The sequence below is a fragment of the Haliotis rufescens genome, unplaced genomic scaffold (assembly GCF_023055435.1).
Source record: "Haliotis rufescens isolate VD_foot unplaced genomic scaffold, xgHalRufe1.0.p SCAF_13, whole genome shotgun sequence".
NCBI classification, from domain to species: domain Eukaryota; kingdom Metazoa; phylum Mollusca; class Gastropoda; order Lepetellida; family Haliotidae; genus Haliotis; species Haliotis rufescens.
The window spans coordinates 11,526,398-11,539,539 of NW_025963813.1; the positions used below are offsets into that span (position 1 = coordinate 11,526,398).

The following is a 13,142-nucleotide window of genomic DNA, read 5'->3' on the forward strand; positions in this document are numbered from 1 at the left end:
ACCAGGTGCTGTTAACATAACTAGACACACATCTCACCACACATCTCACCAACCAGGTACTGTCAACAGCCAGATACCCATGTCACCACACACCTAACAAAACAGGTACTGTTAATATAACAAGACACACATCACACCAATCAGGTACTGCAGACATAACAAGACACACGTCTTACCAGCCATCTAACCAATTAAAGTAGTTAATGAAGATGTGCGTGTCCTGTTGGGATGCTGCTCACCTACCAGGTTATGGTATAGGGGAGATAACTCCTTCAGACCAAGGCAGTTTCACTCAACCAATTGAAATACACAGGGGACTTCTGTTTCTCAGTACACGAGGGTCACTTTGATTGCTGAAGTAAAGTATCTTCTCTACTGGGGTAGGGTGGGATGGATTCTTCTGAAATGTTATATTTTATTTGAAATTTAGGGTCACAAGACCAGGGCCCACAAGCACAAAACGATCTTAGCGCTAAGACTACTGTAAGCCTATGTGAAAGTATGGGAATTAAGATCAGCTTTGCGCTAAGATTGCTTTGTGCAAGTGGGCCCTGGAAAGTAAAACAGAGGCTCTGCTAAGTTTAATGTTTCATAGGATTTTTATTGTGACCTTTCAGGAAACAGTTTTGTAGATGTTCTGGTTTGTTTCGATGTGGAATTACTAAACTAATAACCGTATTTCCTTGAGCATATACAAGAATTATGAGTTTGGATGTTATTTCCCCCATGGAAAGACATTACTGTGAGCACGTAACACTGGAAATACCATGTCAACAAATCCATACTGAAGTTCGCAAATTATTCATGTAATTACACTGTCTGGCTATAGAAAGTGTTCTTTGTATATCTGGACTTCTGTTTGTAACTTATTTCATTAAATTTATTCAAAATTCCTTTTAATATTGTTTTAATTAATTTCGGCGAAATCGTGTGTGAAGCGATCGGAAGATCGAACAACTCACCGTTATTAACAGCAACCATGGTCAGAATACCGCTATTGACGCCTTGAAACGAACCTTAGTTGACAGAGAATGGATACATATATCATAAATGCAATACTTTGATTCGTTAAAAGTCATATTTGTTTTTGTAGGACGATTCTATGTCAACACGTAATTCTCGCGATCACGTAGTCTATCATAAGGCATATCACACTCTACAGCTGTAATAAAAATGCAACATACTGGGTACAAGTAAATAATTTCATTAAGAACAGATCATTCATAGTTTTATCCTGTGATAAGAATCATAACACTGATATTATTTTGTTCCCACTGTCGTGATGACAACCATTGCTATGACAACCACCTTCCATCTCCAGTTCATCCAGAAGAAGGTTCCCAACTATGGCGACGTGAAGGAGGACACAGCATGGAGCATGGACAAGTTTAACGACTACATCAACGAGAATGTTGCCCCGGAGAAAGGAGTGGAACAAGATTGGGTGTATAACACACTAACAGTAAGTGATGCTGAGCCTGGTATATTAGTGATTCCAGCCACTTGTCTGGCATATATGTCTGAATTATTACCCTCATGTTAGATAAATTCACTCACCTTGTGGGGGCGGTCGGGTAGCCTCGTGGTTAAAGCGGTAGCTCGTCACGCCGAAGACCCGGGTTCGAATCCCGACATGGGTACAATGTGTGAAGCCCATTTCTGGTGTCCCCCGCCGTGATATTGCTGGAATATTGCTAAAAGCGGCGTAAAACCAAAACTCACTCACTCACTCACTCACTCACTCACCTTGTGGACACGTGAAGATCTGGGGTAGAATAGGTCTTCAGCAACCCATGCTTGTTGTAACAGGCGACTATGCTTGTCACAAGAGGCGACTAACGGGATCGGGTGGTCAGGCTTGCTGACTTGTTGATGCATGTCATCGTATCCCAATTGTGTAGATCGATGCTCATGATATCAGTCTCTGGAATGTCTGGTTCAGACACGATTATTTATTACCGCCGTCATATAGCTTGAATATTGCTGAGTGTGGTGTCAAACAAACAAACGACACAAACAAACTCACCTTGTGATTGGGAGACCAACAATTTTCATCATTTTCCAACTGAAATGAATATGGGTGATGTTTGTTGATGAATTACTTTGTAGGTGAATCTGTAAATAACCCCAAAGAAAACAAGTAATAAACTTCCACATATTCAACCTTTTTGATATCACAGGCATGGCCATTGACCAACTTTGATGTTTTATGCGAGAGGAAGGGCACTAAACGTTTATTGGAAAAGTGACAAGTTTCAATAAAGTTTCCATCTATGTTGATTTGATATGTGGCAGTAAACTCATATTTTCTGATACTTAAACCAAACTTGAAAATGATCCTTTTGGATCAATCCCAGTTGCATCAATTCCAACTAGATATTATAATTTTTATGATAATATCTAGTTTGGATTGATGCAGCTATTTTGGGTGATAATTAATAGCTAATGAACTGCTAGATGTATTGACTACCGGTATCTGACTCAAGTGAAAGACCAATTATATCAGTCCTGTGGTTTCAGTACTAACCCTTTTGTATAATGCTGCGTTGTGTCAAACTCATTGCAATTCATTTGTGCTTTAATGGGATTTATCATCCAAAACTGGCTCCCACAGGAGATATTGCTTGGGTGAGATCAAGCGATTGCATCACAGTGCTCTCCCTAAGTTTATCAAGTTTATGTTTTATTTGTAGCTCCCACCAATGTCTTTCGCTTCTTTTCTTTCCTTCCACATTAGGCTGACTAGCTTACTGTGATACTGTTCAAAGTGTCATTAAAACTAGTTCTCTCACAAACTAACCACCCGTGAACATCCAGGGTATAATAGGTCTTCAGCAACCCATGCTTGCCGTAAAAGGCGACTATGTTTGTCGTAAGAGGTGACTCATGAGATCGGGTCAGACTTGGTTGATGCATGTCATCGTATCCCAATTGCATGGATCGATGCTCATGATGTCAATCACTGGATTGTATGGTCCAGACTTGATTAATTACAGACCGCTGTCATATAGCTGGAATATTGCTGAATGCGGCGTTAAACAACAAACAAACAAACAAACACAAACAAACCTGTAAATTTTGCACCCCGTCATATCTGCAGTTCATACATTTCATTGATTGTTTTTGTGAGCAAATGCGAGCTGGACATCATATTGTTGTTGTGTTGTTGTCATGTTGTTGTCGGGTTGTTACAGAAACAGATGCAGAGGATAATGCTCCACTGTTTCAACTCAGTTAAACACAAGCTGCAGTGTAAAGTCGGCTACTTCGACCTGTACGGCCTGGACTTCATGGTGGACCAGGAGATGAAGGTAGGCTGTGGGGTGGAGATATTGGGGTGGGAGATAGGGGTGGAGATATTGGGGTGGGAGATAGTGGTGCTGTCAGACATGGGGTTGTGCTGTCAGACCTGGGGGTGTGCTGTCAGACATGGGGGTGTGCTGTCAGACATGGGGGTGTGCTGTCAGACATGGGGGTGTGCTGTCAGACATGGGGGTGTGCTGTCAGACATGGGGGTGTGCTGTCAGACCTGGGGGTGTGCTGTCAGACATGGGGGTGTGCTGTCAGACATGGGTTGTGCTGTCAGACATGGGGGTGTGCTGTCAGACATGGGGGTGTGCTGTCAGACATGGGGGTGTGCTGTCAGACATGGGGGTGTGCTGTCAGACATAGGGGTGTGCTGTCAGACATAGGGGTGTGCTGTCAGACATGGGGGTGTGATGTCAGACATGGGGGTGTGCTGTCAGGCATGGGGGTGTGCTGTCAGACATGGGGGTGTGCTGTCAGACATGAGTGTGTGCTGTCAGGTGGGATGACTATAGGAAAGATTGTATTAAATTATTTTGGAATCAGTATCCCAACATTGAGTTTCCTTTTACAACAACTAAGTGAATGTATTTCATGTAGATCTGGCTGATCGAGATCAACATCAACCCATGCCTGGCCATTAACTGTGCAGCTCTCAAGGAGGTGATCCCTGGGATGGTGGAGGAGACTATCCGTGAGTACAGGCACACATGTTTATTTGTTGTTGACACTGCAAATCTCACACAACTGTGGCATACGACAGGCGTTGACTTTGTTATTTCGAGTTTATTGATTGATTGGACTAGTGCCATCAGTTTCATCCAACCATATAACACTGTGATATAATCGGAATACCGTTCAAACGTTGTTAAACAAACTTACTCACTCCCTACATTTTTTATGTTGGCGATGACAACTTTCTACATCTCTGGCTACAGAATTACCTTCAGAAACAAACTTTTAGATTGTTATATGATTTGATAATTTGTAATGAAATAAAATGCAATTGTGAGAATCATTTGACTTCTGTTTCCCAGATTTATGCCTGGAGAGCTTTGAGAAGAGTCGCAGGAACCAGCCGTTGACGCCACTCAGTTCCCTGAAGGAATTCACAGTGTTGCATTGTGGCTCCAACCCCTACGCTGTTGCTCATCGGCAGACAAGAAGTGTCTCCCCCGCCAAGGAAAACAGCCAGGATAAATCAAGGTCTACGCAGTCATCCAACAATCCCCGGCAGAGTCGATCACCAAGCCGATCAGTTCCTCGTGTCGCCATTACACAAACTCCTGTCGTCACACAGTCTCAGTACCAGATACGGAAGTCTGAATTTTCCTCTATTTTGAATCCACAAGCTGCAGGTGGAGGGAGTAAAACTACCACCAGTGCTAAAGTGAGTACTGCTAGTGGAAACTCTGGCAGCTCAAATTCTACAACGACTTTGCCAAAGTCTGCAAATGGTGCAGGAAATACCAACTCAGGGAATTCTGGGACAGTCAAAACGACAAAGCCAGCTAGCAACACCATAACAACAACCAGTTCTTCGACAGATAAAACAACAAAAACAGCAAACAACACAACAGCAAGCAATGGGGTGAAAGGGAATACTGGGATAGATAAATCAAATAATACACCAGAATCGACCAAGTCCGCAACCGCTGGTAACGGTAATGGGGGTTCAGGGAATTCTGGAACGGCAAACAGCACCAGTGTAAAAACTCCCAGGACTATTAAAAGCGCAGATGTTAAGACTAGTCCCAAGTCTGAGGTTGATGTAAGTAGGAAGAACAACAGCAACAGCAGCAGCAGCAGCAGCACAGCCTCATCATCAACCAAGGCTGGCATCCCCAATGGAGGAAGTACTTCCGGGACAGACAAGACGGTAAAGACTAACAACAGTACTCGGACTACTGACGTTAAAACAAGCCCCAAATCAGATAGTACTGCAGCCAAGCCTCGGCAAGGCAGTAGTGAGAAGCCAGCCAATAAAAACAGCAACACAAGTTCTCAGAAACCTAAAGCCAGTTCTCCAAGCAAGACAGAAGCTGACAAAGGCAGTAAGGCCGACAAATCTTCTAAAACTACCGTTACAGCTTCTTCGCCCAAGTCGGATTCTTCGGGGAAAGATGTAAAGACTGTGACGAAGACGACGAAGACTGAATCAAAAAAGGACAGTAAAGTTTCTGATGGACTTTCAGTGAAACAAATGGTTCCATCTAGTCAGACTCCGACTTCGAAAGGGTCAGGAGATGAAGATGTGAAACTGAAGATGACACATGCCAAAGCCTCTGCGAATCGGAAGAACAGACCTCGAGCTGACACTGGAAATTGATGACATGTCTGTTTAGTTTCTGTCACATGTTAATTTTCATGACACTGTGTGTCGGGATAGATGCAGTGCTCCAGATAAGCTGCGTATCTGCGTAAAATACGCATCAGATATGCAGAAATATGCAGTAAAATAAAATCCAAGCGTATCAAATACACAACGAACAATACTGATACACTACAAAAATAAAACTGGTGTGTATCATCAAAATATTGTGAAGTAACCCTGCGTATTCGATTAGCAAATCAGCAACTTATTTTGAAATTATAAACGGGCATTCCGTCAACCTTGCCAAACTCCACGATGACAGTTACATCATGATCATTTGCCATCACACTTTCTTGTGGAAGTATCGTGGTATTTTTTAGTCCTAATAAAGCTCTCGAACCCACATGACACCAGTTTGCAGGGACTAGATAAATAGTGTTGTTAAATATTTAACTTAAATACCCACATGTGTAAAAACTAGTGGGTAACAGAAATTTGAATACCCAGATAGAATTACTGATACCCAATGATTTTAAAATGCATGGGTTAAATACCCACAACATCAAAAGCTTATCTGGAGCTCTGTAGATGGGTCTAAGTGTGTGTGATATCTCATTTCAGAGCAGCTTGGGCGAAATATTGTTTTGACACAGAATGATTCTGAAATTTTCAAAATCAGTCTGTTTAATTTCAATACAAGTCAACTTCTGTAGTTTTACATATTTCTGGAATCAGCATAAGATAAGGAATAATGTATAATCTCATGTCCATGTATCATGGTTCCATTATGCAGATAGGGTTGCGACGGGTACTCGAGTACCCGATAACGGGCCGGGTAGCCTAGGACTCGAGTCCAATTTTCAGGACTCGAGTACCCTTTCAGGGGAGATAACTCGTAAGACACTTCAAAATGGACGACAAACGTTCAAATGTTTGGGCGTATTCTGACCTTGATGACACAAAGAAAAAGACCAAATGCTGTCTCTGTGGCATATGTATCAGCTACGCAGGTAGTTCGACGAGTTCCATGAAAAAGCATCTAAGTTTTAAACACAAGAGCATTTACTTTGATATTCTGCGTCACTTGTGGTTTTAGGTAAGCCATGCAGGCATTTAATAAAAAACATAATACCTAAGAATAGATCAATAGATGTTTGATGACCTTTTATTCGCAAAAGCATTACAAACAAGTGGGACAACATTGAACTACGGGTACTCGAGTCCGGTTCGGGTATTGTGTGCCGGGTACTCGAGTTCAGTTTTTGTACCCGGTCGCAACCCTATATGCAGATGCACTAGGAATTAAAACCTCATGTTTTCTAGGGTTGAAGAAACAGTATTAACCTCAGTTTGATCCAGAAATATCACCTTTGTCACGATTGTGTTACCCGGTATTCTTGATTTCATCAATGATCTGTGATTAGTTCGACGATTTACTCACTTGCATGAGAGTATGTACAGCATATTGCAACCAATCACCACCCGGCTGCAGATGACATACCCGGTAAGGATTATCCAATGAAAGCAAACTTTGTATGGTTGCTGTTGAAATCATCGTATAAGACCTCCAAGTGCTTTTGTATCACTTTATCATTAGCTAAATTTTCATCTTGATTGCTTATCAGTAAAGGAAATTACCTTTGTTGATGTTGATGTTAGTCCTTCTAAAATGTCCCCGGATTTTCATCCTTATTGATTTCAAGGAATTTGGAAAGAAAATTATTTGAAGTCCATGTAAAATAATACATGTGCATATACTCGTTAATGATACTGCTTCTGTCATGAATATTAAAAGCAGAACTCTTTCACTCTTTGACTGATTCAGATTTATATCAACAAAAAAGACAAGACAGTGATCTTCAAGACCTAGCATCTTTGATAAGTATCTGGTGACATATTTTCTTGTCATGAAGTGGACATAGCAATACTGTACTTCTGTGCTATGGTACTGCTGATTCTACAAGAATGAAACTGTATTTACTGCAGTCATTTTGTCTATCCCAAGTTGTCCAAATTTTCAAACTTATCCTCTCTCACACTATGCATTTCTCCCTTCTTCTTTCAATCCAAACAAGCTCTAGATTGTCTAGGTTCAGATCCAGGTACCCTGGGATTTCACTCCGATTTTCCTGGTCCCGAGGAAAAACAGCATGAAGCTCAGGATGATCTTCAACATGAAGACGTTCCACACGTTGTGTCTGGAAAATCCGCCCTTTTTGCATGATGTGACAATTGCCAGGTCCAGATCTCCCTGCAGATCTCACTATGTCCGCATCTTCAGTGGTGGTTGGTGATGTTGAATGTTTGCGCCGGAGTCTCTTAGCGGCTAATCGCCTCAACCCAACACCTCTTCGTCGATGCATCGACCGTAGACTATACAGAGCACTTCCACGATCTACAGTTGGCAGGGCCCTGGTCCATTGAATAGAAGCAGCTTCATATCAAAAACTCGAATTCACGGTGGTCATTCTTGCAGTGTCCCACTGGGCAGATCTCATTCAGGTGTCACATCTCATGATCCACTCAAACAATCTATCTGTCATCTGGTATATCAACAAGATGGGTTCCACCAAGTCCATGTCACTCCTGTCACTGACGATTGAATTCTTCTGGTTGGTTAACTCCCTCAATGTTCAGGTCCGAATAAGGCACTTTCCCAGGATCAACATTGTCACAGCAGACTCCCTATCCCGACCTGACCAACCGCCACTGACAGAATGGCGTCTCCACCTGATGATCTTCCGGTGGATCTGCCAATTTTACCAAAGCCCAGACGTTGACCTTCTTGCAACCAGGTTCAACATTAAGCTACCATGGTTCGTCTTTTCCATCCCGGATCCTCAGGCATGGGACCACGATGCTCTGGTCATCTTGTTGGAGTCATTCAGAAGGCGGCGTTCACCAACCAGCTTCGACTGGTTTTGGTCGTGCCCATATTGGCCAACTTAAAGTTGGTTCACAACACTGGTACAGATCGCAGAAAGTTGCACCATCATCTGCTCCAGCCTCAATCCCACCTGCTGCACCCGTCACCTGACACCCTCCATCTTTGCGTCTGGCTCATCTCCAGAATTCGCTTGTCGCCAAAGTGTAATCGATAAGAGTGGCCAAGACCATCACTGAGGCTCACTGTTCCTCTAGTATGGCCTTATACAACCATATATGGAAAGTGTTCAAAGCCTATGGTCAAGGTCGTGACATCACCAAGCTGACCACTGCTTTCCCTCCTTCGAGATTACAGTGTGTGACCCATTTGCTTGGGTGGTGACCATGGTGATGCTGGAATGTGTTCGAGTGAATCGTTTTTAGAGCTGGAAACTTTGTTCAAACATGTTTTTGCATCAGGATCGAAAGAAGAAGGAAGAAATGCAGAAGTATGTAGTATATTTTATAAATATGTGTGAATAGATGTCACTACATGTGAATAGATGTCACTACATGTGAATAGATGTCACTACATGTGAATAGATGTCACTACATGTGAATAGATGTCATTATTTGTAATTATTATGTTATGTTTGAATAGATAGATTTGCCTTGAATAGCTGTGTCAAAATACAATTTAAATGTCAAAACTTGTATGTTCTTACAACAGAGAGGATCAAACATTCCCACATTTTGTGGAATAATACATGTATGCAATGTAATGATAAGCCTCATAGTTAATATTCAACATTTTCAGTTACCGTCCACTCCTTACAGTATGTTTTAGAAACATGGCAACTTGTTTGGGTAACGTTTTGAAGAACAAATCTGTAAAATAAAAAGTCTGGATGAGATGAACATCAACCTGCTCTTCCACATCCCAGGTAGCAGAGTTGGATGAATGAGGTAGTGCGTGGCTCCATCACAGTACAACAGACAGCAGGGAGTGCATCCATGTTTTCTTGTACAGGCTGATGAAGCTGGGTGGATTGTGTGTACCGCTAGATGTATATACTCGCTCAATTAGTCCTACCTCACAGTTACCACTAAGGGAAGTAGGAAATTGAAGTAGTACCATGTTTTTATTAGAAGTCAGAATGTTTGAGTGGAATAACCATGGGAGTACTAGGTTTTGCAAAGCTTTTAATGAAGAGATTGCTTTAATAGTGAGATTCTGACAATCCAGAAAGGTGAAAAAATCCAAGCTTAAAAGCGCTTTATTTGTTACTCTGCTGAATGCAAACTTGAGTCCACCATATACAATAAGATGACCTGACATCGCAACATATTGACATAACGTCTTAGCGAACAACAACAATTATCTGCTATGTTATTTTATATATATATTTTCCTACTACACACATGGCCCTTGCTCTTTGGTGTTCTAAGCACGACAGCCTCCAGAAGTCAATGTTAAGGAATGGAGTTATGATCACCTCATCGCTGAGTTCGCTTTGTAGGACATGACTGAGGAATTTGGAGCATTAAAAAAATCTTCCAAACCAAGAAATACAAGAAGTCTAGCCGGCTTAAGAGACATATATATATATATATATATATATACACACACACACACACACATATATATATATATATATATATATATATATATATATATACTACTCAACTTTTGATAAGGATTCTGAGATGCTTCATACTCTATATGTAAATGTCAAGAGTAATGACAATCATGAAATAATAAAATTATCCCGATCAAAAGTATATGTACAAAAACACAAACGAAAAAAGTCAGTCCTTTCATTCGTGGATTGTCTTGTTCAAAAGTTTAAGACAATTTAGTTTAAATACTTTTGTTGGATGTCATTGAAGAATATATAGGTTTACAGAAGCATTAACAGAGCTTGTGTGTGACAGTAGCTCACTGTATTATAAGAAGCAAGAAAATACAATTAGATGTGATGATTATTTTATATGTAAACAGGTATTTTACATGAATATGTATGGCACAATTAAGCCAGACTTTTTAAAAACATGGTTCAGGAATTTGCAAACTCCAAAAAGTTGAAAAAATTGAAATATAGAGAAACAGGTTGTTGTTTATATTCCGCGGACCAGAAATGAGTAGAATGTTAAAAAAACCCAACTCATTTAATGTTGCTATCGTTAATTAAGATGCTATAATTTAAACTTGTTGAAAATTGATCTTAAAAACTTCAAAACAAAACAAATTATTTAAAATATCTCCCCCAAAAATTGAAATTGGAATATTTTTTTTCTACCTTCTGACCCAAAATTTAGGCACAAAAATCTGTAAACCTGAAAAAAAGATAAAAGTCTGGCCTTAATATCAAAATTATTTTTTTGTCAATGATTTATAATTTTTTGAGATATTCATGATTACATTTTCTTATCAAATTAATTCAGCATATATTCAGTGTTATTTATATAGGAATTGTACCAGCTTGAAAATATAATAAAGTAATATATGCTAATATTAGGGTATGTCATTCAATGATTGATAAAACTTGTAGTACATCAGTCATGTTGAAAGTATTTTTTATGAATTTTAATTTTATTTTCCATCATCCCAGCAAGCTGCTTTAAATAAGGCATCATTGTGATATGTTGATGCCTGAATAAAATAATTTTGTCTGTGATATTTATTGTAATGTTTTATTATTTTTGTTATTGAAAAATATTGTTACAATACTCTGTGATTGTATACATAATTTTGTTTTGCTTGCTTGTTGCAACAAACTATAAGAGAATCATTGGATTATTATTTTGCATAAAAATAGATGTTTTCATAATATTTGTTTGTTATTTATTGCCATATATAAGATAGCTACGCAATAAATCGCAAAGAACAATAAAGTACAAAGCATGGTTTGTTTCACAATAAAACATTTTTCTATCATGACGGCATTTCTGGAGATTCCAATATGCAGTCGCAACTTGATGATGTCATGTATTGGACAACATTATTTCAGATAGGGGTGTGTCTTGTGAGTTGTTCCCCATAGATTTAGCTGGGGTACGCAGATAATCGCAGTGGCCAAATGATCGCATCTTAAGAGATGTAACAATCGGTATTAGGAGAAAAGGTTCAGGTAATCCATGTGAGGATGGTGAGAATATGAGGGAAATACCAATACCAAACCCACATGTTCTTAAAAGGACTTGTCCGACATTGCCGAGGTCAGATTCTATTCTTGGAGTTCTCATTATTAAAATGCGGGTAAATATTTTTAAAGCTTGTACATTTTATCACCATCCTTAAAGAGGCTGTACATTATGTTGATATCTCATAGAAGAAATAAACGACTTGTGATTGTTGTTTATCGTACAATAAAACACTGCAGGGAGAATAAACCACTCAGGACTGCGCCCTTCATGGTTTATTCTCCCTGCAGTGTTTTATTGTATGATACACAACTCCAATTCGTCGTTTATTTCTTAAGTATGTTTCATGTGCACTGGAAATGGATCACCATTTGAGACTAACCTATGAGGAATTATTGATAATCTGTCCTGAATGAATTAGGTCCAGAGCCTTGGTGAGGTGCTTTCAACATAAATTCACGAACGAATTCCAGAATTTGGGTACGGGGGTCCAGTCGTCGAAGTCGCCCCTATTCGGTGTGCAAAGTTGCATCCCTTTGGCATGCAAAAAACCTATGGTCGTTTGAATCTCAGTTCGCCCACATTATATTTCTAGGTTTGTCAGCACCTTACCCGTGTTCATGACTTTCACCAAAGTGGTAAACACCTAAGACCTGCATCACTTCAAGCTTTCCTCTCACATCAAGGGGGGCACGGGTGGCCCAGTCGTCTCAGGCGCTGCGATTCGCTGTGCAGAGTTGCGTCCCTTGGGCATGCCAGAATCCTATGATTGTGGGTTCGAATCCTGGTTCACCCCGATTATGTTTCTAGGTTTGTCAGCACCATACCCGTGCTCGTGGGTTTTACCGAAGTGGTAAACATCTGGGACCTGCATCACTTCAGGCTTTCCTCCCACATTAAGCTGACACGCCGCAATATAACTGGAATACTGTTAAAAGCGGCGTTAAACCCAACTCACTCACTCACTCTCACATCAAGCTGACACGCCGTGATATAACTGACATACTGTTCAAAGCAGTGTCACACCCAACTCCCTCACTCATTCGCTGTATGTCTGTGTTGTGAGGAGGTCATCCTTTATATTGCGCAGTCTGTTTTTTCTGAAAAAATGTAAAAAAAAATTGGTTTCCTGATCCAAAGTAGAAACAGATTGAGATGGACTTTGTCTTCTTGTTTGAATTGAAAATAAAACTTTGATAAACTACTTATACTGAAGCAATCCAATATGTAATGAAACAAATGATATTGTCAGAATAATATGGTAAGACCTACATAAATATTGATAATGTTAGAGTCAGATGGCGCTGTCTATTTGTGTTCTGACTTTCAGAGTTTCCTTCATGGTTGCGTTTCCTACATTGAAAGAAATATGACACTGTTTGACTTGTACAACCAGGAAGATATACATCAAGGACAACTAAAAGCTTTTAAATCTGTTTTGCAAACATTTCAGATTGAGAATGTTCTCATTAACCGCCATCCCTTAAAACAAAATTAATGAATAAATAATAAT

The 13,142-nt window shown here is 40.1% G+C and overlaps 1 protein-coding gene across 1 annotated transcript in view; it reads left to right on the plus strand.

Moving 5' to 3' along the window:
- Positions 1-5,823, plus strand: part of LOC124139089 — a 144,390-nt gene extending 138,567 nt beyond the window's left edge. Inside the window, exons 13-16 of the mRNA XM_048394184.1 lie at positions 1,322-1,462; positions 3,195-3,311; positions 3,907-4,000; positions 4,344-5,823. Of these exons, the coding sequence (XP_048250141.1) occupies positions 1,322-1,462; positions 3,195-3,311; positions 3,907-4,000; positions 4,344-5,635 (1,644 nt within the window). The 3' untranslated portion in view covers positions 5,636-5,823. The remainder of the gene's footprint in view (positions 1-1,321; positions 1,463-3,194; positions 3,312-3,906; positions 4,001-4,343) is intronic.
- The last annotated feature ends 7,319 nt before the right edge of the window (positions 5,824-13,142 follow it).